Consider the following 27,034-nt stretch of genomic DNA (forward strand, 5'->3'; position numbering starts at 1 on the left):
TAGCTTGTTATAGCTAGCTAGGTTTACACTAATAAAAATGTTCACATTGAGGTTACATTAAACTTTTAAGTTTAATGTATGAATTAGTGTACTCAAGCATTCCAAGTTAAGAACGATTAAAATGTATGAGTACAAAATAAAAATCTGCCAGTTCTGCTTACTTAACCATTGAATTTCTTAACTTAAAAATTTTGAGGCAACTGATTAATTTTTTTTGAGTTTTGCCAACTTATTCGGGTTTACAGTGCACCTTTGTCTCAGATGTTTAATTCCTAATTAAAGAAAGACACAAATGAGATAAATGTGAAAAGCACTGCAGGGGTTATTTGGTCTCATGGTAGAATTTGGTGAGAAAAGTTGCGTTCATTTATGATATCTGACTTTTTGATTTCTGAGACAATGTGAGCACAGATTGGGGCACATCTTCTGAAACCTACAAGAATACTAGCTATTTTTCCAATTCCTAGATTCCAATTTCACCCCATTTAATCTCATTTATGTCTAGGAGAAACAATCGAGACACTAATGAGATATAATTTGTGCCGTTTTCCACCTTAAAAGTGTCAAAAGAAAAACATTTAAAGGTACAAAAGAGCAACCATTTTGATTCTAATTGCAGATGGGAAAAAAATGAAGCGACTATAAACAGATAAATCACATACATTCTCAAGCTGCAAATATTTGCACACACATTTCCTCAGAAATATGTGTGCAGGCGCCAAATGTGAGGTGTGTTTCATTGGAAATGTGTTGATTTGTTTCTCTGGCATTTTGTGCTGCTTGGCATACAGGACTGAAGTCAAGTTTGATGAGGCTCTAAGCATATTTAAACGCCTCTTATGACTGCCACTACATGAGAGACAGTCACGTCATTACAACTGTCACTCACAGCTCTTTCTAGCGTGTATGTGTGTGAGAAAGAGTCTCAGGGTTACTAATGCAGGCCACATGTATAAGTGGTGCTGATGTCTCGGGCTAATAAAACAGCTGCGCTCTCATTGGCCCTTGAAACGGAAAGCTGAGAGGGGGAAACTAGAAATCAGAAACAACAAATAGTCACATCCAACCCAAAAACACTTTAACATGCTCGCAAACCGCAAGAGAAAGAGACCGGCAGAGACGTGGGGAAATGCAACAAGCCCAAACTGAACATTTGCCAGACATGATGGAAAAAACAGGGCTGTTTTCTCTTCTTTTTTTTTGCATCCACGCTACCATGTTCCTCCCTGCGGACTCTGAACTGCATTTATGAATTATCTGACACTTTTTCTGACAACAAGAGCTCGGTGGAAATTTCAAGGCCCCTTTTCCTGACAAGCACGACTATCAATATTTGAATACGTTGCCGATTTTTCAAAAACTTCTCGTTCTTGTTCGCGGATGCACTGGAGCAGGGTTGAGTTGTTGTGCTTTCTTTTTTGAATTCCCTCAAGCCCCAAAGGAAAGAATTCAATGCGTCTTGCATTTTACTCTGCGAGAGCTGCTCGGAGTGACTCGCTTCTGATGAAGTTTACTTCCCTTGACTACAAATACAGGCCCCGTCCTGGTAAATAATGATAAAAACACAAGAGCGTTGATTCATAAATTGACACTGCAAAGTAACGTAGAGATCGTCGTAAGATATGCACGTCTTTGTGCACTCGCATTTGTTCCTCGATTCCGAGAGGCAGAACAGTCGTCTTAAGGTTTATTTTGCCGTACAATCTTTCGTTTCTCTGACAACGTGAGATTCTGAGGCTGATTAGAAAGAACTTGTTAGGACGGGATCTGAAAAGCGCTGACTCCTCTTGCTAACAAGCAGGTGAAAAAAAAGCAATATAAAGACAACAAAACACAGTCATTAACATTTATGAGTGTTGCAGGTGTCAGTCAAGACGTGATATTAGAATAAAGTAATTTAATTTGAATGCAGAAGGTGTGTGTGTGTGAGAGTGTTGCGTGTAAGCCGTCGCTTTTTAATTTGCATGCCGAAGATTGTTTATACGGATCTTTAATAGGGACGTCAGCTCGCTGGCAAAATTTTCTATGAGCGATCATGTTTAATAACATGCATCATTAGCGATGGGATCAATACGGATGTAGCAGGCCTGTTCAAGCAAAACAAATATGACGAGCTGTAACTCCTCCTTCCTCTCTCAATTTATACCACATGAATTATGGGATACATTCAGCCAGTGATTTATGTATGAATGAACGTTTGCTATAAGGGAATCCTTACGGAATCCTCTTACGAAATGTATTTTTCAGATTAATTCCCTCACACTTTTATGGTTAAATCAGCGATGTTACACTCTATGGACAGCAGTGGCCCATTTGTTCAGGTTTTGAGTGAGTTTGTGTGCTCCTTATACTCTCGTTTCCCTCCTCCTCCTCTTCACCCTCAAATGTGTGTGTGTTGGGAAGGGAGAATCTCTTAAGCTTCTCACAGGCCGCTACCCTGTCTGATTCGGTCACTAATGATAGATTGCCCTGCCCTCCCCCTCTCTTCCCCTTTCACTTTCTCTCAGCGCTGGTGGAGGACTAAACCTCGACCCCTCTCTCCCGCCCCGTCACCCCCGCGAGCTGCCTGTCTGCTCTCTGCTTAGACATCAGCCCTCCGTCAGCCTGTGGCCATCTCGTTTTTCTCCAGTCAAACACTGGGGCTTCAACAGCAGCAGCACTGCGGGGCGGCACTGCACATCCTGAAACAACATCACATTTGTTTTGCCCTCCTTTCTTTCATAATTTCAGTGCCTAAAACGTGTGGTTCAACAAAATGGTTTTATCAGTAATCGTTGGTGATGTCTAAAATTTATTTATGAAATGCACAAAAAAAATAAAAAAAATAAACAACATTTATTTTATAAACAGACTGTATATGATTTCAATTGAAACAACAAAAAAAATGATGAGATCCTTTCAGACTGATTGGAGTATGAAGAGAGCATAGCAGTCTTATGAATATAAGACATTTTTTTATACTATGGAAATGTTTGAATTTAAACTTCTTCAATTAATCGATAATTGCAAAATGTCCACATTTTGTCCAATTAGGAATGCTAGAACACCGCAAACAATTATTTAAACTTCTATATTCACCATGTTTTTTCAGACTCCTGAAAACAGAAAATGTTTTTGTACTTTGGAAATGTTTTAAAATTGGAAAAATCGTAACTATAAATTGATTAATCGTTGTTAGATGAAATTATAATCTCGAAATGGCCAAATTTTGTCCAATTACGAATGCTAGCACACCAAAATCTTAAACCATTATTTAAAATCTCAATATTCACCAATTTTTTTAATCGCTGAAAAACAGAAAATGTTTGTTATACTTTGGAAATGTTTTAAAATTGGAAAAATCGTAACTATAAATTGATTAATCATTATTAGATGAAATTATAATCTCAAAACGACCAAATTTTGTCCAATTACCAAAATCTTAAACCATTATTAAAAATCTCAATATTCACCAATTTTTCAAATCGCTGGAAAACAGAAAATGTTTGTTATACTTTGTAAATGTTTTAAAATCGGAAAAATCTTCACTATAATCGTTATAAAATAAAATTATAATCTCAAAACGGCCAAATTTTGTTCAATTACGAATGCTAGCACACTAAAATCTCAAACTATTATTTAAAATCTCAATATTCACCGATTTTTTTTAAATCTCTGGAAAAGAGAAAATGTTTGTTATACTTTGGAAATGTTTTAAAATCAGAAAATCATAACTATTAATTGATTAATCAATGATCCGATGAAATTATAATCTCAAAACAGCCAAATTTTGTCAATTTACGAATGCTAGCACACTAAAATTGCAAACCATTATTTAAAATCTCAATATTCACCAATTTTTCAAATCTCCTGAAAACAGAAAATGTTTTTTTTTTTATACTTCATTAATCGTTAGTGGCTGATACGATAATCTAAAAAAATGTCCAAATTTAGACCAATTACGATTGCTACCACAATAAAATCTCAAATCTAATTATTTAAATATTTGTATTTAAATAGAAATATAATAAGTGTATCCATGACCATTGATTGAAAAACCATTGTCAATTTTAGATCTTGCAAAATTTAAATAATTTATCGGCCAAATGCCACAATCCCAAAATTGCCACATATTGGTCAAATACAGCTTCAATGCTTACACACTCAAGCGGATTATATTAGCTCAAAATTGTAATCATTACCAAAGAATTTTTGCTATTGAAAGCAGTTTATTATACACTGCCAGTGATTGAAAATGAGCACAAGCACTTCCAGTGGCAAACAGTTAATCTTAAAATGTCAAATATCGTCCGGTTAATCAGTTTGGAAGATAAATTGGTTGATTGCTTGTGTAAACTGAAAAAAAAGTCCCCTTAATTCCGTACGCTGTTCAAACCTATATGATTGTGTTTGCTACGTAAGCACATGCTCGCACCGTGTACACTGCTTAATTCGAGGTAGTGCTTGTGTCCTCTAATAACAGAGCAGGAATTGGTTTGGCGGGGTTGATATCCGGGTGTCTATCTGGAGTGACGAATCCATGAAGCATTTCAGACCATCTCCCCTTTTCAATTTCACTCGGTGCCTGTGAACCAACATGGTTCTGATGCCTTTCACCCTTCAATGGACACACAGCCACCGCTAATCAGGATTACATCCTTCAGTCAACAGTGATTTCAATAAAAGAAAAGAGAGAGAGAGAGGGGAGAGAGAGAGAGAGAGAGAGAGAGAGAGAGAGACAGAAGGAAAGAAAAACAACAAAAATTATCATAAATATAGGAAGCTTGAGCTGGACCGGCGGCCCGGTTGTTGTCGAGATAGCAGAAGGTGATTAAAATCTCATTCGACGGGAATCCGACTGAGGCTCGGTGGTCAAATTGTGGAGGAACACACACACATGCACGCGTACGCATGCACACAAACACACACTCCCGGTACGAGCGAGCAAAGTGAAGATGATGGAACTCGCCCCCGAGTCGCATCTGATTGCACATGCACACACAAATTGGCACAAAGTAGATTCATGAACAACAAATCATTGCAGAGGGAGCCTGACCTCTTCAAAATGAGCCTTTGTTACAATCATTTCAGTCAGCGCAGCCGCCACGAGGTGCCTCATACTAATTTGCTGTCTGCGTGAGAGAAAATGTGAAAAAACTGTGTTGCCCCCAACAGGTTAACACGCTTACACGCTCACCTTTAAATGGATGTGACGTGTGACCTTATTCAGGGTTTGGATATCAAGCTAATAACTTCCTTCGTGAAACAAATTACCCAGTCTTGGCCTAACATTATTATTTTCTGTATGTTTAAAGAGATGATATTTAACAACAGCGCCGGCTGTGAGCGAGAGAGAGTGTGTGTGCGAGCACCGTCTGACTGTGTGTACGGTTTAATTACCACATCGACACGTGTAACTGATGCAATACCGCTGCTCGCCGGTGAAACCCCTGTACAAACACGCGTCACTTGGAAAACTCTTCCAAGACGTGTGCTTGAAAATCGGGGAATTGCTAACATGCAGGAAAACGAATATAGCCTTGGTTTTCCCTCACCGTTGCTACAGCATGAAGCTAATAAACCGTTTCGGACTGCCGGGGTTAATGGCGAGACCACAAAATTTGGACTGGGGCCGCGGTTGTTTTAGCTAAGCGTCATTATCAATCCCAGGAGAGTCCGTGAGGTGTAAAAGTGCAAGTCAATGTGTTCATTGTCCTTCCGTCAAACGAATGGACACCGGCCTGGTGACGGCAGGATCGGAAGAACTATGAGAGCCTGACTTGTTTTCCGAGCAATTAAAGCGTTCGGCTCAACGGGAGAGAGGGTGAAGTGGTCTGCCATTAAGCCTAGTTAGAGGGGTCGTAAAGCTAACCTGTTGAGGGACGTGAGTGTGTGTGTGTGTGTGTGTGTTGAGGAGCTGTCTGGATTGTGTCAGGTTGTCAGGGTTGGCCACTTTAACAGAAGGAAGTTAAGGCGGTGACCCACGAGGCCAGACACTTTGAGGAGATAATGTCCAAGTCTTTCTTTCACTGCCTTTCCCTCTTTCCCTCTCTCTCTCTACCTCCCACAGGCCAATTAAAGCCTCGACTCACGGGAAAACTTGCCCAGGACTTCCTCTCCCTCCGCTTCCCCCCGTTTCTGCTTAGCAACGTCTTGTCAACACACACAGATCCGTGACATTCTCATAGCTATCCCTAGCATAACAATTTCAAATCGCCTGTTGGGATCATTACGGTATTAAAAACCAAGAATCTCTTGATAAGCCTAATTATGCTGTGTTCCTTCCAACATGTCAAGGTTAACATCTTAAAACTGGAAATGTATAAGTATGACATCTGAATTAGGTCTTCCAATTGGGAAACTAGGAATATGAATGGAACATATCACACCTGACTGTGCTTTTGTGGTGATGTGTGGATAAAACTGGCCAAATCTGTTTACATTGTTTCTTTTGCTGGCACGGCGCACATTTCAAACGCGTACTCTGTTGGGATCATTACGGTATTAAAAACCATAAATCTCTTATTCCAAAAGTGTTTGTACATTGTAAGCCTAATTATGCCGTGTTCCATTCAACATGTCAAGGTTAACATCTTAAAACTGGAAATGTATAAGTATGACATCTGAATTAGGTCTTCCAATTGGGAAACTCACAGTAGCAATCTAGAAATTCGATTTGGCCAAAATTTGGTGGGATTTTTTCGTCTTCTTCATTCTTTTGAACGGTGGTGTAAATCATAGATATTCTGTAGGAATATGAATGGAGCATATCATACCTGACTGTGCTTTTGTGGTGATGTGTGGATAAAACTGGCCAAATCTACATTGTTGTTTTTTCTGGCACGGCACACATTTCGAAAGCATACTCTGCCCATCGAGTTGGGCAGATGGAGAAACAGAGACAGAGGCATCCATCGCAGCTGGCTCTGATTACCGAGTGTCTACCCGTTCTTTCAGCATCTTAAGGCACGCTTTGAGATATTACTCGAAACCAGGAAGATCCAATGAAGCCCAAACAGATATAAAGTTCCAGACTTACTCAATCAATACTTGTCATTTTGGCAGCTAAAACTTTGATTTTTTTTTGTAACGTAAACGATATACAAGGCACCAGACGTGAATGGGCCAATTCTTGCTTCTCAGCACAAGCATCCTCGTCTTTACTCAATGATCTCCATCTAAACCCCTCACAAAAGAGCTAAAGGCTCTGTGACACTCTCACATTACACACATGTGAATATCTGAAGTGCTTTTGCCACCCACCCTCCCTGAGAACGATTTTCTTTCCCTTTTCTCCCCCTGGTCTCACACTTTGGACAAGGAAGTTTACGCCTGGAGGATTCGAACACCAACCAAGTGTCATTTGTCCTTCAGTTCTACCCACCCAAGTGGTGATTAGTTTGGTTTAGCTGCTGGCTAAGAAAGCAAACCAATACAGTAGACCAAACAAGAGACTCGACGCTGGAGGGCAGAGCGACGCTCTGATTGGCTGCTCTTCATTATGTCCAGCTGGAAGGTAAATAATCAACAAACACTCAATGAGGGACAGCCTGTTTCAGCCCACCACTTTAATCAACACTTAAGGAATCAAATTGGATTTGCCCTATCAGAGACAAATAGACTCCAGATTGTGTGTGTGTGGCTGTCTCATTCATTGTAAGAGTGTCAGATATTTATTGTTGCTAACTCAAAGCCTAATATGTTATTTCAGTCCTGTTACAGTAACTTTGAAATATATATATATATATATATATATATATATATATATATATATATATATAATTATAATTATAATTATAATTTCAGTTTTGGCATAATTTGTGACAAAATAAATACTACAATAATACAAAAATAAACAGTAATAACCTAAGACTTGTTTCTTTCAAAACATGTTTTGTGTTACATTCCAAATGTTTTGGGGTCAAAGATCATTGCAAAATGCTAATAACAGACTTGGCTAGCAAAAATCATCGCACAACACCACATTATTTACAGCCAGTAATCAGTGCACTTTGTGCCAAGAATGATATTTTGTTCTGAAAAAACAATTGATCACTATGATTTTTCTCATAACAAAGCCGAACCATTGAGCTTGAACAAGCCAATGTAAAGTATAAACAAAAATTTGGCTAATATACAGCACACGATGTTCTTGCATCAGTATGCGAGGTGGACGCAGAGCCAGTGTGTGTGTTGGGGCCGTTCCACTTAGTAATCCTGTAGGTCTGGCAGAAGAATGGCATTTTTAAAGACATCCCTTAAAATCTGCACCCTACTGAGGCCAATGGTTTCCTCTGTCATTACAGAAGTGTAAACTCCTGGATGTGGGAGATTGAGGGTAATTTCTTACAGATGCACAGCCTCCTCTGGCTCTCGACATGGAGATTTAGGGAGAGGGGAGATCCAGCCTGGATGAGCTGGTCCCAAATCAGGGTGGACGATTAAGTGCGAGCATAAGTCTGTCATTGAATGCAGGTGTATATTACTCATCGTGGGCTTATCTGGAAATGATATTACTATTATTATTATTATACACAAATGTTCATGACATACTATACCTATGTAGTCATTGGGTTTGGTGCTGAGCTTTGTACACACGCACACACACAGACAAGAGGCCCAAAAATGACGTCTGTGGTCGGCTTTTATATTTTAGGGCCTTTACTGCTTTTTAATGGTAGAGAAAGAGGGAGTGCAATAGAAAAGCAATTAATAACCCTTGACATTTCTCTTTCAAAACATGATTTGGACCAGCCCTTAGGACCATTTTGGGTTAAATATCAGAGCAAAAATGTCAAATATCATTGCATCACATACAAGGAAACTAAAAGGGAACGGACCGCCATGCCTGCCAACTCCTAGGCCAAGCTCTTCTGTTGTTTTACATGTGCTACTGTTCCATTTCTCGTGCACTGAAGGGCAGAGGTACGATACTTTTTCATTCAGCATATTGAGCAGGTCTCTGGACAAGCCAGCCAGCGGTTTTATAGTTAATCAATACCAATCCATTCCCAGCCTTGATGTTAAATAGGGATCAATACAGGCAAGCTGTGACTGGATCTGATTTCAATTGGTTGGCCAAGCAGTGGGTTTTAATCTGAAGCTAAATCAGACAGGAGAACATAAGTCAGGTGAATTACAACACTCCTTTCCCAGCACTAGGAAACGCCTGTCATATTTTATTATCGCAGTCTGGGCAGGTTTATTCACCACCTACGTTTTTTTATTTATTTATTTATTATTTCGTTTCATTTGTACGAGAGAAAGAGATATACGCTGTTGCTAAAGACTAGCACACAAAAAAAGACAAGAAAATCCTATTTCTCAGCTCTGACGGAGTGGGAACCTGCAAGAACGGCTCCTTTTTTGTCTCTTCTTAAATGATTGATTCAGAGAGACTGGACAGATCGATGAAGTTCTTAAGTTCAGTACGCTTCCCGACCAGAAGATCATAAGGATCACATAATATCTGAATTAGTCCACCTGATTCACACAGATCAGAGATCTTGTGCTACAAAGAGGGCAGCAGTTATTATAGACAGAAGAAAAAACTCAACCAGCCCTTCAGCTGCCTTTTTCTACAACTCTTTGAGGTGTATAACAGTATCCATAATACTCTTTTCTCATCCTAAATGTTGCTCCCCATCTTCAAAAAGCTGCCTTATCTATCTGCGGCCATTGAAATAGCAAGCTCTCTGACGAAAGGCCCGCCATGTATTCCTGTAGATAAGTGTTGTCAGCCACCACACTTTTGCTAAGCCCTCTGAAATCCCACTTTCAGGAGCGAAATCCATAAAACTCATCCGAGTCTAGCGGATCTAATGAAACATGCTAGCCCCTATAGCACTGATTGATCAGCCAGCGGTCAAAGCCCTGGCCCGGCCGCCCCGATGTCCCGCTCCTCTTGTGGTCCATCTATGATGATAAATTAGCATTAGATAGGGCCTAATGAGTTTACTAAACATTTGGGATTTGCGCTAATAAACTGGCAAGCTAGCAGGCTAGCAGTGAGAATGAGCAATCCCCGAGCAGCCCCTTATCTGAGGGACATGACAGTTAAACCACACGTCCAATCTGCCATCGATTCATCATCCTGGCGCCATTGTGCATTCTTCACGAGAGGATAATTATGCAGCGACTGCCTTGGAAACACAAGTGTTTTACACAGAGTGAGCGAGGCCTGATGTTGCATGCATACCACGGTAAAGTACTTCAACGAATGCAATGGTTTTTACTAGCAAAATAAAGTACAGTGCCGTCTAAAGGAATGGAGCGAGAGTCTTCATAATGACATTCTAATGAACATGCAAATTAAAAATGCTCGCGGCATCTGTCAGCAATAAGACAGAAACTAAGATTTATCTCAAAGTTTGATTTATCTAGCATTAAAATGTACGATGGTGCAGCCTAACGGCCTCGTTTTGTGCATGCAAACAATTTAAGAGTTAAACAAATATTTAGCACGGCTAATGATATTCTATCAAGTTGACTCACAGCAACAACAATCAATCAGCATCGCACCCCATATTTAAAACAATGTAAATTAGCGGCAGCTTTGAGCAGAGTAAACAGCTGATGATGTGTGCTGGATGGCAGACGGGGTTCTGGACGCTGTAATTGCTGGGAATGATTATAATGAGGGTTTGGGAAACTTAAGCAGAGACTCACTTATAATGATAAATAGCCTTGAGCCAGTGCGTGAAACGCGGCCTAACCTCTCAACTAAACCACTCTCTGCTGACTTCTGGGCTTGAGTGTTTCTCGTCTGCTAACCTAAAATGTAATTCAACATCGTATCGAACCTCACAAAGGGCAGTAAAAGACAAGCGCATGCAGAGATATACGTCCCACATCCCCTCCAGTGCGAGCGAGCGCAATCTACCCTCGAACGTTCATGTGAGATTCGAAAAACAAGATTACGTTTTCAGCAGAATGGGCCATTGGCCGATAATCTTTTGACAGAGGGGCCTATATTTAGAGATAACTTGTCAGCTTTAATAAATGATAGTTATTTGCTGCAGTTTTTTTGAAGGTTTCAGAGCCGACGGCCCCTCCCGGAAGCCCATGGGACGGGCGACGGCCAAGGCCCAGTGCCTCTCGCGGAGAGATGCTGATGGCGCGTGCCCAATGTCCAGATCGCTGTCCTGCGACCTCAAATTGGCGCGACCAGCACCATGTCCAATACAATCCTCACACTGTTTCCTAACCTAATCTCAGCAGTGTCACACGACAGATTGCCACATTCGGAAAAATGGGAATGGAGGTTGGGTGGGTGGCTGGGAGGGGGTGGTTTAAAAAGAGAAAAGACATGGGAGCTTTGTGATTTTTTGAAAAGAGAGAGATCGGAGGGACAAGGAACGGATATTTCTTCCAAGAGAGACGGCGCGCACTCAACACCCTGATCTGATTTACAAACTGCTCCTAATGGCAAACAAATGTTGTGGGTGTGTATTCGCGAAAATGAAAAGAGAACTGTACGGATCAAGCCAACATCTACCGCAAACCAAAAGCAAGTTATCATGCTTTTACAGCCTAAAAACACACACACACACACACACACACACACACACACTGACATAGTGTTGACAGATTCAAACAGGACGCTCCATAAACACGCACATGTAAAATAGACAATGTGGCCGAAAGGAAACCAAACACGTCAATTTAATTTAGCACGAAAACATTCTGCTGCACCGCAGCGCCCAAGAACTAGAAACAACTGCAGAAGTAGTCAAAATAATAATAAACATTCAATTTAAAGCATTGTTAGCTACGTGCACATAAAGCAGATCTGTTTTGAATCCTTTCATGGTGTGAAGTTTGAGCAAAACAGGTTGTGCTGTGGAAACGGGACACATTGCCCGCATTCACAGAGGGAAGCGTCATGAACTTCGGACATGCATTCCAGTCAGTCCTTCCTAAACCACAACTGATTCAATTTTCCCGGTTGTTATTCAAAAGGAACGTGCACCCGCGCCGAGCTATTGTGTGACAGCACACCCTCTCCAACTGCCCGGGGTGAGTTTTTGTGCTCGTCTGCATGCGTGTGTGGAATCACATTTGTAGGTGTCTGTCGATAATCGTGCTTTATGCAAGTGAATATTTGTCGCATGTGAATCCATGCGTGTGTATGCATGTGTGTGTGCGTGTTGACACACTCAGCGGGGGTTTTCATATAGCCCAACAAAAGGGGAGTGTCGTTGCTTTGTGCGTTCAATCAAATAAAAGGGGCTTTTTAAAGCACATATGTCCCCTCCACAGAGTCCTGATTAGACTCTCAGTTTCTCCACCAGACACACACACACACACACACACACACACACACTATGATGCAAGTTGTTGTAGTAAAACTATCATTTTCACAGTTCTCTTCTACTTTTGCCCCAATGCAGCTTTCTCACCACTAAGAGTGTGCATGGATTTTGTCTCTCACTATAGACTCCTCGGAGCCAGCGTCTTCCGGTCGCAGGGCCCATGCAACACGTCTTACAACAACACAGTGCGGGGTTCCCTCCTGTCTACACATGCTAGAGCCATTTCCCCCTTCCCTCCTCACACACAGACCCACATGGCACAAAAAAAAAAGGAAATGCACACATTGCCAAGTACCATTAGCTTGTAGCGGCTAAATCAAGACCATTAATGTCCCTGCTCTAGTCTAAACTCCTAAACCTTGATGATTTAAAAATGAAAAGTCACAAAAGTCAAGACAAAAAGCTGCTCAAAACAATTTGAACCAGCAATCCTGAATGCACAAAATGATGTCATAGTCAGAGAGCTTTTCTGATTGGTGATATCTCTCAGGTAGAAGAGCAAAAAAAAAAAAAAAAATGCTTATGGCACTTTTAAAAATCAAGGTTCCTTAATGGTTCTTTGCATGGTTTTTATCCCCTTATTTTTATCGAATGAATATGTCCCTTTGGATAAAAGCGTCTGACAAATGTTTAAAAAAATGTAAATGTGAAAATCAAAATAACTTATTTTCCTATTGTAATCAGGCAGCAAAAATTGTTGTGGACCTTATTTTTAAAAGCACACAAGGAGCAACGATTATTTTTAAGATTCGAAAGTGTTTACCTCTGTCCGTAGAGGACATTGTTGTGGAGAAGCCTGTTCTGGAGTTGTGTGCTGTCGGACATCTGCTAGGCCTTGACCCACTTCTACGTGTGAGCAATGTGTGGCAGCGCTAAGGTTTGGCTTTTTGACCGCAGAGGCTGTTTCTCATTTTCTGTGTGAGTGCGAGCTGAGTGCTAGCTGCCAAGGGCAGGTTAAGCTCTCTGCTTCTCCCCTCCTGTAGATCTGGCATCCCTTCAGTTCCTCGCATAAAAGGTGGCAATCTTCATTAAAACCTCTTACAGACAACTGTCAGTTATTCACAGTTAGAAAGAGCCAGCTGTTCTCCCTCGCTCTCCCTCTCTCTCTTGATCCCTCTAGTGAGACGGAAGTCACTAGTTCATAACAGAGGAGTTTAGAAGCGTAGTCGGTTCTGAAGAGTTTCAAGGTGACAGTGTCATCCGCGCTGCACGCAAAGGCATTTTTGTATATCATTATGTCGAGGAGAGACAAAAGAGCAATTAACAAATAATTACAAAAGATTTTTGGTCTACATTTCAAACAAGCCAGCATAAGGAGAACCTTAAGTATGCTAATGACAAATCATTTGCATACTAGAAAACACTTGCCTTTTTTCTTTCTATTTTTTTGTAAAGAAAACCCTCAATTTATTAATGCAACATGGATTAATATTTAAATAATAATAATAATAATAATAATAACAACAACAACAACAGGCAGACGTGCCACTATAGCAGCTCCGAATTTAATTGCAGTAGGTTTTTCTGACTAGGCCAGATATAAAAACACTGGATCAGCAAATAGCATGACCTTGGGATGGATTTTCCCACCCATAGCAGACAGGGGCGGTCTTTAAAACTTGTCTGAAAACAGTTATTATTTTTCCAATTCACTTTGCTGCCTCTAGTGGTGCAGAAATGACACTGCACCTTTAACTAACACCCCACACACATACATTTCAATAGGAAAGAGCAAAGAGACAGAACCTAACCAGCAATTATGCTCTAAAAACCTGTGCAAGAAACCTTTTAGACAACCTACACCAAAGCATTACACATGCAGACATCTTACTATAGTCCTGTGTGAACACTTTTTTAGTCATTTTTCTTCTCGTAGTGGAGATCTACGCTGTACTTTCATTTTGGCCACTGCTGGACTTGCTCATTGAAGGAAAAAGCACATTCTCTCTCTCTCTCTCTCTCTCTCTCTCTCTCTCTCTCTCTCTGATGTTAGCAGAGGGTTTGCTGACTGTCTCATAAATAAGGAGTTGCGGTGCACACCTGTGTACCTGCAGCAGTGAGGCTGTTACCTGGCCAGAGATATATCTGCTGTCTGCAACCTCATTAATCAGGTCTAATGGAGCTCCGGCGCTCTCCTCCTCTCACACGTGTGACTCTGTGAACATAAACACACATATACGTGCATGCACATCCTCCAAGACTGCTGTGGCTCTATTGTAGATACAAGGACTTTTCAAATAAAACATTCATACACACACACGGTCTGTTGAATGTCACCTGGACAAGGTAAGATATAAATAAATAAAAATATTACTCTCGTGGCTGGAGGCAAAAGCAACAGTTCAAGTGCCCTCTACCGCACCGCTCAGTCATAGGCCTGTTTGGCCCATTTTATTTCCTATTATTATCAGACATATCAGAGACATCATCCTTTTATTTAAATAGCCTTTCGTTTACGTCAGCATGATTTGCTGCTTGCTATTGCCAGTCAGAGTCACACAATATTAGAGGCAGGGACATTCTCAGTCTAGAAAGCATTTGAGTGGACAACAATTTGGACACTGTCAGAAAAACATGTAAAAATTGTACCTTTAGGGGAACAACAGGTTGTCGCTAGGACAGTACCTTTAAAAGACATCTTTCAACCTTATCCACTTCTAGAAGGTGCATTTTAGTAACTTTGAGTAGTCATATATTCCCTTAAGGTACTACTATAAACGCTTTAGTGGTAAGTAAGATACTAAATGGTATCCCTAATACCCCTAAAGGTATCTTTTTTGTACATTTGCAAAATGAGGGCTCAGATTGGTGCATTAAATCTGATCAAAGTGAATTTTGTCTACGTTTAGAAGAATACAAAAGGACTCAAAGCTGAAAGACAAGAACTAAAGGTGCAAGGTGTGTGAAACAGGCCTTTCGGTGGAGGAAAAAGACAGGCTGAGGAATTAACACTTAACACGGGCTTAATTACGGCACGCACGCGCCTGTGAAAACCTGCCATTCAAGTGCATTGGTAAATAAACCTCTCTTTACAGGTGATCCAAATGCGTCTCGCTCCAGACAGCCCTCTGTTCCAGCGCTGATATGTAATTAAAATCATCTCCAAAATTCTCCTCGACAGGACGGGCCCGAGCCAAAAATGTAAATGACATTAAGGGAGACAATGAATTGAATTTTGTTTAATGTCCCTTTTGCTGGTGCTAATTTACATAGCGCTTTTCCAACAAAAGCTCTGACCTTCTAAATGCTGGCATTTGCTCAGCTCCGAGAGAAGGCCTGTGTGTGGATGAGAGGGAGGAGGTCTTTTTAAGTAGCCTGGTCGGAGAAGATACAAACAAAAGGGCAAAAAAAAAAAAAAACTGAGGAACGATCTGTGTTGGTTTTTCAAGATTAAAAAACCTGCAACAGGCGGAGTACGTACACAAATTTTTACCCAGCATATGGCTCCAGGAAGACCTAGCGTCTAATAACCAAGCGCAATCCCTTCTGGAAAGGTATGAAAAAATTAATGAGTGTTTAGCTAAATCAGCATCGGGACCCAAATATCATGCAGCCTGAACAGGTGCAAAAGCCTCAAAGAAATGAGCTACATAAACCGTCCTGCTACACAACTGTGTCTGACAAAAAAAAAAAAGTCAATCTCATGAATTATTCAGTTGAGGGAGGGGGTTGGCTGTCAGAGGTCAGCATGTCTTGACCTTTCTGACAGGAAGTGAAAGGGAGATCGGTTGGCTAGGAAAACCCCGATCGCTCTCGAGTCAGAGAGGTATTATTAGTTCTTGGACCGATACGGGGGCGGTAAATGATCCAACGCCTCGCTCTTGACATGTGTGCTCAAGACATCACCTACAAGAGTTCGGGATCTAGCCGAAGGACTCCTCATTTCTGAGGCCCAATCTATCTTTCAAAAATACAGATGAATAATCTATGGGCGAAGCAGGGTCGGGTTGTGAAATATTTAAAGAGCCGTTGAGGTTGAAATTTTGTAACAGCTGTGAAATACAACCAAGTTTTTCTCGTTTTTTTTTTTTTCCCTTCTCCTTGCGAAGAACCTAAAGCTGCACCAAAGTCCAAGAGAAATAGTATAAACAGATGTCTGGCTTGACTACAGGAAAATAGGACACATTTGGAATGATAAGTCTCCTAAACTCCATTGAAAATGCCAGAAGCGAGCGGGTGCCAGTTATTGTCCAAGACCGTGCCAACGAGCAGTATGCCTGGCCCATGTGCCATCTGGGAGAATGTGGCTGAAAACGTTATTGATAATGGATCACCAGATCTTCTGGTCACCATAGCCATGTTTAGCAGAACATTCTCTCCCTCTATCTGTCTGTCCGTCTATCCCCGGTCCAACCCAGTTAAATGTTTTGATTGTAATGCAATCGACCCTTTCTTGTCTGCACTTTGGATCTACTTCTTGTGCATGCAAATGATCATGCACATATCTTAGCTATGCATAAAACTCCCCCGTGTACTGTAACGTTCCCCTTTTTCCTCAGAGACAAGAAAAAAGACGGACCTAACAAGACATTACCCCACAGGATTGGTTTTGTGATTACAAATTAGCTTTATATCATACACCCCACCTGCCTGAACGCTTCAGTCATTTGAGGTTCGTGTTTCCGTGTGTTCCGGGCTCTCCCGGCCGCCTTGTTCTCCGAGCGTTGGATAAAATCATCTGTTCACAGTTGTGATATGCAGACAATGCAGTCGGCTAATGAAGTACATCTGCTTTTGTGATCTGACAGAACGGATCGCCCCTCTATGAAAATGATCCTCTCGAGTCTTTCAGACGTCTCACAATCAAAATGTGAGCTTTTTTATCCACCGTTTCAACCTACCACAATATCCCTCCTTTTTGCCGAGTATCAGACCTTCTTTGCGCTGTTCTCCTTTTCCTCTTTTACTAGTGTTACACATATTGTTCACCAGATTGAAGCACAAAGCGCCAAGACATCCGATCCATCCACCTCTATTTAGCCACCACACAAAGCCGAGCAATTTATGGGAAGAGTCAATGCGGTAAATATCTGTTGTAAAGTGTTCATGTTTTTCTTTAAAGGTAAATACATTGTATAAGCCACAGTTGGGAGAATCGACTCTGACTGCCTGAGACTCCATTCAGGATCTGCTAAGAGGAAGTGATATGTGTTTTATCTTCTGTTCAGAAAACCAAAACAAATCCTCCTCCTCCTCCTCCTCGCCGGGACTCCTCTCTTTTTTTTTTTTTTTCCCTCCCCACCCCACTAGCTTTTCTTTCTCTTGCGGTTGAGTTACAGTGAGTGCATGAATGTCTGTCCTGTAACTAATTACTGTTCGCACACTGTCAGAGCTCTTCAGCACGTCTGTTTAAACAAGCTAATCATTTAATGCAAAGATAACCGAGGTTACTGAGATTGATTCACACTCTTTGAGAGTGTTTACAAAAGAAAATGTAAGGAACTCATGTTCCCCTCCAAAAATGGTTAAATGCAGGCTCTGTTGGAAAACCTAATGGGCTGCCTACACTGGCAACATATTAGGGGATCACAGACACACATCATTGTGCTCATTATGCTTTAGCATTTATGCTACCTACTAAGATACCACATTTTGGGCAAATTGTAAGGCAGCATTGCTTATTTACGGACAAGTAAATCCCAGAATGCAATAAATAAATAAATACACTTTAGTTCAGCCAAAAATGATCATTTACTCACCCTCATGTCGTTCTAAACTCGTAAGACTTTCATTCATCTTCAGAACACAAATGAATATATTTTTAATGAAATCTGTGTGATTTCTGTCCCTCCATTGACAGCTATGCAACTACCATTTTTACGCTTCAAAAAATTTATAAAAAGATTGTAATACAAAATGAATGGAGTTGTTTAGTCCAAATTTTATGAAGCGACACGATCGCTTTATATGCTGAACAGATTTAATTTAGTCTTTTATTCAAAGCTAACTCGCACATCAGTTGTGGTAAACAGAAGCTCAAGCATGTTTGCTTGACCTGCGAGAACCAATGAGGTTCATTCTCATGTTACGCATCACGTTTGAGCTTCCGCAAAAACCAATGAGGTTTGTTCTCGCACATCAAGCAGGTTCGGTTGAGCTTCTGTTTATGTTTGTTGATGTGAATAAAAGCCTAAATTAAATCTGTTCATCATATATAGCGATTGTGTCAGGTCATATGGATTAGTTTTACGATCTCTTTATGAACTTTTTGAAGTGTCAAAGTGGTAGTTGCATAAACTGTCAATGGAGGGACAAAAAAAATCGCTCAGATTTCATTAAAAATATCCCAATTTGTGTTCTGAAGATGAACAAAAGTCTTACGAGTTTGGAACGACATGAGGGTGAGTAATTAAGGACAGAATTTTCATCTTTTGGTGAACTAACCCTTTAAAATTAATTAAAAATTATAAATGAAAATGAACTGTTTTACGTAATATTTACATGTGCTGTGCATTTTTATGCTTATTGGAGTAATGCAGAATTAGCTTAGCAATATTAATACTCTAAAGTAATCAAATGTGATTCAAATTTCTGCATTCAGCAAGTAGTTTGGATGCTGCCTATGTAGGAAGCAGAGCCATGGATTATCAATTAAATCAAATATTGATTATGAATAAACTATGTGAAAACAAAACAAATTTACGTCTGCTCCAAAAAATCCTCACATTAACCAAATGACTCACATTATTGTGTAGTACTGCAGGGTTTCCACATTACAACCACATGACGTGAGAGCGGGAAATGCTCAGACCTCCAAACACGCAAGCACAGCCATAACTTCTACACACAGCGCATGAGTCCTTTTTTCCGACGCTTCACACACTTCATGCATGGTGACTGACAGCGGCAACTGGTCACTGCTATTTGATTACTAATAAGAGAGATGTTCCCTCTGTCAGATACCAAACATTCCCCGCTAAGCAAACAGCTATTTCAGCAAGTCAAACATTAGCATTGCTATCCACTGGTGGCGCATATTTCGTTCCCGGCTTTACCCATCATCTCAACCTCCAATCTAATTTCTCACTCAGTGGACAGACAAGTTTGTGATCGTGAGATAACTTTGCAACACCTAAGGCAAGAAAACAAGAGAGAGAGAGAGACACTCTTGCTGCTGGCAGCACTTGCTGGTTATTCATGGCTCTTTACAGCAGATGGAAACAGAGAGACTCCTGGCTTTATAGAGCAAGGTAGGCTTGTTCTAGCTCACTAATCTCCAAGAGGCCCAGACTCGAGCAGCCAGCGCTCCCTGTCACATTTACCGTTTCAACCGCGAGTCCAAGACCTGCCCTGCCGTAATCCACATATGTGCTGCCACTACAGGGATAATTGGACAAAAAGGAAGAAGTGTAAGTCTCGCCGAGTAAGTGTAACCTTGAGCCAGACTCACAAAGAGAAACATAAGCTGCAAAAAAAAAAGAAAAAAAAGAACGTCAATTACCCACTCGGCGGGAGCCGTTGTGTTTGAACACGCTTTCCCTAATGTGATCAACATGCAACCGCCAACAGCCAGCCCAGAAACATTACTCATTTCCCACCGGCAGCACTACAGAGCGCAACGTAAAGACACCTTTTTTGCCTCAAACATGCACGCTCACAGACGCAGACGCAGTCGTGCCACAAAGCCAGCGAGAGGCAGCGCACTGTTTACAGAGAAGATGAGCAGAGCTGTTGTTCACAAATTAGGATGAAAGAGTTGTGAGTTAAAAACCAAACGCTCTCTAGATGTGGCGAACTGCTCGCAAGTCTTGAGGAAAGAGCTTCCCTGACAACTCACCAGCAATTACACGGTCCCTAAAGACACCCCCGGGTTTCCACGTCAACACACCTGCGCGGCACGCCGCACAACAACACAGGGCAAACCCAGGCCAGGACGCTGGGCCGCAGCGCCCTACGCTCGCACACGGAAGGCAGGAAGCAGATAGAGTCTTACCTGTCGATGATCACGGGGTCTGAGGGCGTTTCGTTCCTGTTTCCGCAGCTTTTTTTGTCACAACACCGACTTGGGGAGAAGAACACAGAGAGAGAGAAGACGAGACATGAGATGAGATATGAGAGAATCAGCAAACAGCTTGCATGTGTCTTTCGTCCTCGAGCACCGTGTGTTTAGATTTATTCATCTGACACGCTCTTTTTCTAGCTAACCGCCGAGGTGTTTGGCGTAGGTTCTGGCTGAGCCTGATGGTGTTGGTGGCTGCGGTTCTCGCAGATGCGGGCGGCGGGTAAACACGGAGCCCGGCGCTGTGGCTGAAGGAGGGAAAACAGCATGTTTTTGGTGTTTGTCTTAGTGCTGAGAGGAGGAGAGGGGGTGCCAGGAGGCTGGGAGGGGGGAAAGCTCTCTCTCAGCCCCAGCTTTTGTTTACCTCTAATTGTCAAGCTGTTGTGTCTGGAGAGGATGCAAGATGCCACCTTCAACCAGGATTTCTGTGGGGCACTTATTAATTACCAGCTCAAAAAGCCTCCATCAGTCTCCTACAATGTGCCAATGCCTCCATTTTGAGGCCCTGAAGATGCTTCCATTATGCTTTCTTTAATTAATGTTGAAATTACTGAGGAAAAAAAAAAATGTTATGCCTCTTGAATTTAAAGAAGCCCACTTGTATAATGGTTACATGTCTAAGTGAGCTAAATTAACACCATATGCTATGGAAAACACGTAAAGCTCCTTAAAGCTGACAGCTAAAGTGATTAAGGTATGTGTATGGACCTCTGCTTGGGACTCGGAAACGCATCTGCGCTGTTTGACGCAAATAACAGAGTGCGATGCATGCGAGGAACTTATCGTTAAACGCGGCTCCGTAAACTCTTGAAAGTTTGTTATTATCTTGAGCGCAGAAGGATATGGCGTGACCTTTGAGCACGGTTTTCCGATTTTGCTGGAAAATTGAGTGCTTGCTTCCATACGTGTCGGGTTCTCTTCTTCTCTTGTTTAATGTCATTTTTACTTTTAAAATAACCGCATGATTTCTCTGTGGCGTGTGCGTAAAAATCAGAACAGACAAAGTGGCGCACGGCTAAATTGCTGAGGATGAAAAGCCTCCTTCCAAAAGGCCAAGTACACACACACACGCGCGCGCGCGCGTCCATTAGTGTGTGCGTGAATTTCAATTCACCCTCTATAGTAATAAAAGTCCAGTGAGATCATTCATAAGTCCGATGTCACCAAATGATTCAGTCAAATTTGCGCTTTTGAAATAGAACTTCTGAAACTCGCAGAGCGAACCGTAAATCATTACGCATAAGCCGCCTGACAATTCTGAACATTTGGATTCTTTTCAGCGTATCCAGGCAGATCTATTCAGGGATTCATTGATTTTCTGTAAGGCTGATGCTCGGAGGCCTGGATAGGCCTACATCATGTGCTTTACGCATTTATGAAAACATGACAAGACATTATGGCTGATAAAACACAATTATGCAGTCAAATGTAATAGTTTATCATCATCTGAAAATGTTTAAAAGGCGTTTTCTTACCTGCACATAATTTCGTGCGTGAGAAGAACTCGGCACATTTCTGGGTTTTTGTCTTGTCCTTCATAAATAATAGCCTTGAAATAAAAGTAACAGACATTTTAAGCAAGAGAATTCAAATATAACAGTCAAAATATTAAACATAAAACTTCGCTTCTCCATCAAAAACAAAGTGAATTTGGACCTAAAATAATACAACGTGGATTTATGGCACAAAGTTCAGGTTCATCAATTAAAAATCTACAAGAGAAGGTGCGTAAATAAAATCCATTTAGCCAACATACATTGTTAAACAATGTTTTATCTGTAAACCAACACACATGCCCACATTCTAGATGGAGATAACCTTTGTGTTATTAATTTGCATAAATAAATATGATGTTTGAAATGAATATCAACACTTGGCCGGTCATTGCGATGACAAATTATACCACATGCATATCACTTTAGAAATGAAGAGTCGCATATGCTTCTGTTTAGATCTTTGCGCTATTTATTTGGGGAATGATAATAGAAATCACATAGTTGTCGCTTCTCCGACGCAGATGGCCGCGGTAAATAATACCCATAACCGTACACATCAACGCGGTTATAATCTGCAGATATTTAGGGGTAGAGTGCTAATGGGCAATCTGTTGTTTATTTTGAGCCGCTAACAATGATTTTTCTTTAGATAAAAAGCGGTGTCGGGGGGTACGCTTGAGTAATTTTTGAGCATTGGCTTTAACAGATGGCGTTTGGAGCTGTAGGTGCGCACGGGCCTTGCTGCTTTTTGCGCGTTCTGTCTCACTCTCTCTTTCTCTCTCTCTCCCTCCCTCCCTGTTTGCCCTGCTCCCGTTATGATGTACTGTGCAAGAGCGCACTCCAACGCGTCCTTCCGTGGGATCCGTGGGGCGCGTTGGAGTGCGCTCTTGCACAGTACATCATTGTAAAATAATAATAATAATAATAATTTATATATGTATACACCAACAGTATTGTTGGTACATATAAGTGTATGAAAATCCAAGCACTGCTGCAGGCCTATATTTACACATTAAACTGGAAATTTAAAAAAAAAAAAAAAAAAAAAAAAAATGCAAGCATAATGTGCGTAAATAAGCACAGTGCAAAAATAAATTTAATTTAAAATATATATGAGAACTTATAATAAAGGATAGTCGCAATTAGGGCATTTCTGAAATTTAATTTGTCAAGTGTATGCTGAATCAAGCGTTGGTTTGACGTTAACTCTGTTAATGAATTTTATTATTATTATTATTATCATTATTATTTTTTAAGACGCCTAACAAATATACAATTCAAAACGCCTAGAAATTGCAAATGACAAAACGAGCACTGGATTGAATTCATCAGACATTATTTGATGCATCCTTATTTTTTCTCCCTGCCTCTCACTGAAAATATACGGAAAACCATAAAGTGGCTGTTCAGCGCCATTGACTCTTTGATCATGTTCAGCTCCATTCAGAGGCGCCTCAGATAAAACCTTCATATTTTCTCTCCTGTGATGCCAAACGATGGATAAACTACAGATAACAAGAGCCTCAAAATCAAGCTAAAGATCCGCCCTGTTCTTTACTATGAGAGGCTGAAATGGACAATGGAAATGAGCTGAGAGTGATTTCAGAGAACATCAGAGCACAATATGAACTCAAGTGTCTGTCTCACGCCTGGAGCTTTATTTTTATGCCTTTAACCATATCTGATTACAGCACGACAAAAGTGAGTTTTCACGCGCGACAGTGCGATATAAATGACACACGAACATTTAGTAACTGAATGGCAATTAATAGATATTGCACTGCCAAATAAAAAGGTGCATTTTTATTTTTATTTTTTATTTTATAGAATCATTAAAATAATGTATGCTTTATAATTTGTGTGCCTCAAAAGTACACGCATATGAGCTATATATTGTCTCAGATAAAAAAAAATTGATTTAATAAAAATACAACCTAATTGAGCGCAATACACAAATATGGGTTTTGACTAATATATGCGAGGGCGAGACTTTATAAAGGGAGTAAATTATAAAGAAATCATTACCACTTTAGGTTATTTTTGACTTTATCCTCAGAAAATATTTTTGATTTTAAATGCGTAATTTAAACGTATATATTATTTTATTTTTTTTATAAATTTAAATGTAAACACATTTATGCCCTACACTATTTCATTAATTCGCAATGAATTATCAAGCAGCTACACGAGAAGAAAAACGTGGTAATGTGATTCATATTAAATTAAATCCGCTAAATAACCTCCCCCCATTAATCAGAGCAACCCAAAATGAGCCACGACTTTACATTAGAGTGTCCATAGTACCCTAGTACACGTAAATATAACGAACAATAAGAATAAAATGCACTGCATCTCCGATAAATAATACATATAAAGAAGAAGATGTATTATGGAAACAATGTAGCCTAATGTAAAGCACGTGCAACAGAAACGTACACACACACACACACACACACACACAGATTATAAATATAAATACACAGACACACGCAAGAGAAAAGAAAAGTTCTTACCTGTTTTGTCATGGAATCGATTAACCGAACATAAAGATCCTGTTCTGTTCTGACGCCTGTGGGAAATTATTTTTGTTTTTCAATGTGGAAAAAGTCTGGTGAAAAAAAACTATACAAAGTTTCCTCGGAAAAAAAAAAAAAAAAGTATTCTTGAAATTCACTAATAGAGAAGGTTTGCCGTCTACTAGAATTACATTTGTGGAATAAACTGAACTACATTTTTAGGAAAGTAAATGTAAGTCAATACGGCTCCATTGAGTGAATAAAACACTTGTAAATCTATCCCTGCTGAATAGAGAAATTTACACTTACCGTTGCTGTACAATAGTTGTAGTTTGTAATGTATCCCATTGTTAGTTTTTTCACTGTTTGGTTCCTGAAAATAAGCATTTGTTTGGGGTCAGATTGGCATTATTGGGTTGTTGAGAATTTAATTTTTGTATATTTATGAAACGCATGCATTTTTGTCTGTATGCATGTAAGGGCGAAACATATTTATCCAGCAACTATTTCAATAGTATCTTCTATTTTAGAAGATAATAATTCCTGGCAATAATGTGTATAATGCATATGTATTTTTTTTTGTTTTGTTTTTCTCTGCATGTGATATATCCATCAAAAGTGTTTTATGGCGCACGTGTTTCCAAAGATCTAGCTGTGGAAGTTTTAAGGTGAAAATTCAGAGCTGTATTCCAGAGTGGCGCTTACTTTCTCCTTTTCCACAAAGTCCACAAAAGCTGTCCTTTCGATCTCCACTGGCTGTCCCTGTCTGTCATAAAGCGCCAGGACGAAGTGGAAAAAATTGGATTTTCTGAGGTTGGATGGCGGTTGTTTCTCATAATGCGCCCGTGCCAGCCCAACTCCACTGCGGGGAAAACAAGACACCAGTGTGGGTTAAAACAACAGGCGTACACTGGAGATATAGATAGATGTAGATAGAATGAAAACATGGGAGAATTCTTGATTTGTCACTTAAACTGTAATATGATGTAATGAACAGGGGAAAGCGGCGAAGAGGTGCATGGGGAGAGTGTAATTGATACATGGCATATTGGGGATTTAGGGGTCGATCTGAGAAATGCATTAAAAATCGGATGATTTGGCAAACGTACCTCTGGGCGGCCGTGTTCGCATCCACCACCCCAGCCGTGTGCATCCACGATCGGACCGGATTCATGCCACTGCCCAGCGGTTCCTCTTTCATAGTGGTCCCCCCTCTCGGTATATTTTCCTGAATCCCAAACATTAAAACAGTTCGCGTGCAACCCACTTCCAGCCAAAGAGATGAAATGAGAGTGTGAGCGAGGGCGCGTCGTTTCTCCGAGAAGCCCCTTCGGATAGCAGTAAGAGTTTGTTTGGGATTTGTCGAAAAGAGAAGAAGAAGAAGAAGAAAAAAGCAGTCCCGACTCCTTCTTCAGTCCGTCCTGCGTTGGCACCACATGAACGACTCAGTGCGTAAAGATTCTCAAGCCTCTCCAGCAGCTTGTTTGGATAGATGGAGATCCTCCCGTGGAAGAAGCGAAACAAGTCGCGCAAATATCAGGGATATTAGACTTGTTTTAATTCAGTTAAACATTTCTCGCAACTTTCTCTGCTTGTTGTTGTTGTTGTTGATGAGGATGATGATGATGGTGATGATGCTCTTAGCTTGGTGGCATCCTATAACAACAGCATCAAAAAAGGCTTCGGGACACTGCTGAATCCACCACTTCTGGCTCCAAAAGACAAATAAACGCGTAAATGATCACCGTGGAGGTGTTCCCGGACACGGGAGAGGATGATGAGGGGCCTTTAGCGCGTCTTTGCAGAATGGATGGAAGCATACAAAACTCAACCCTCTATCCCCCAGGACTGGAACCTTTCCCGGGAGCCAAAAACTCCAGACCCACGGGATCCACGCTGTCAGAGGATGACGCGCACGTAGGCGTGGCTTTGCCCATACATGGAGAGGGTTGACGCTTCCTGTCGCTGGGCTTTAAGCTTGGACCGTGAGTACATACAAGACTAGAGTCACTGCTGCTACAGCTTTTCCAGTGAACATCATGTCAAGTAATCATCAGAGAGGAACAAAAATGAATGATAATGAAAGCCCGCGAATTATAGAAACTATATATTCTGAGAAACTGCCATGCAAGTTTATAGAGTGCAAAAAAGAGCACCGGCCACCCATCCGCTGAAAGTGTTTCCAGTTTCCAGAATAAAAATCCTTACCGGGCCATCATCACAGTGACAGTGCCAAATTGACAAAATTTGATTACTCTTAAGTCGGGAGGGTGCACTGGCATTTTAAGACTAGATGCTCCTTATGATAAACACCCTGGGCATCTGCATAATGGCGTAAAGCGCGTCTTAAATTATGGCAACATTGACTGCTTGAATCAAACACGCACAGTTTGCGCGCGCGGAGCGAACCGAGGCGATGTCAAACTCCTAGTCCTAGCGCGTACACGCGCTTAATTTTGTAAATTATTGCAGAATTACATCTGAAACTGTGAAAGGACTCGGGGGAAACATTGCGTCCACCCTCTCCTTCTATGCGCAAGAAGTAGGATGTCTTTTGTAATAAAAATATAATCATTTATCAGAACAATAAGGGTCATTTTTTCTTTCATTTCGTAAGGTGCTCGTGCTCCGATATTGGCAGACTCTGCATGTATGTTAATACTTGTATTAATGGGCGAAAATGGAAGTCCGATGTTGGTTATCTGGGGACCCTGTGCGCTGGAGGGAGGG

The 27,034-nt window shown here is 40.9% G+C and overlaps 1 protein-coding gene across 15 annotated transcripts in view; it reads right to left on the bottom strand.

Moving 5' to 3' along the window:
• Nucleotides 1-26,147, bottom strand: part of ebf3a (EBF transcription factor 3a) — a 105,631-nt gene extending 79,484 nt beyond the window's left edge. For all 15 annotated transcript variants that reach the window (XM_048170322.1, XM_048170316.1, XM_048170314.1 and 12 more), the window contains exons 1-6: nt 25,414-26,147; nt 25,010-25,166; nt 24,614-24,677; nt 24,302-24,357; nt 21,768-21,841; nt 20,227-20,295 (exon numbers count right to left, since the gene is read on the bottom strand). In XM_048170322.1, coding sequence (XP_048026279.1) covers nt 20,227-20,295; nt 21,768-21,841; nt 24,302-24,357; nt 24,614-24,677; nt 25,010-25,166; nt 25,414-25,547 — 554 coding nt within the window. In that variant the 5' untranslated portion in view covers nt 25,548-26,147. The remainder of the gene's footprint in view (nt 1-20,226; nt 20,296-21,767; nt 21,842-24,301; nt 24,358-24,613; nt 24,678-25,009; nt 25,167-25,413) is intronic.
• Nucleotides 26,148-27,034: the final 887 nt, after the last annotated feature.

This window comes from Megalobrama amblycephala, linkage group LG20 (assembly GCF_018812025.1).
Source record: "Megalobrama amblycephala isolate DHTTF-2021 linkage group LG20, ASM1881202v1, whole genome shotgun sequence".
Lineage (NCBI taxonomy): Eukaryota > Metazoa > Chordata > Actinopteri > Cypriniformes > Xenocyprididae > Megalobrama > Megalobrama amblycephala.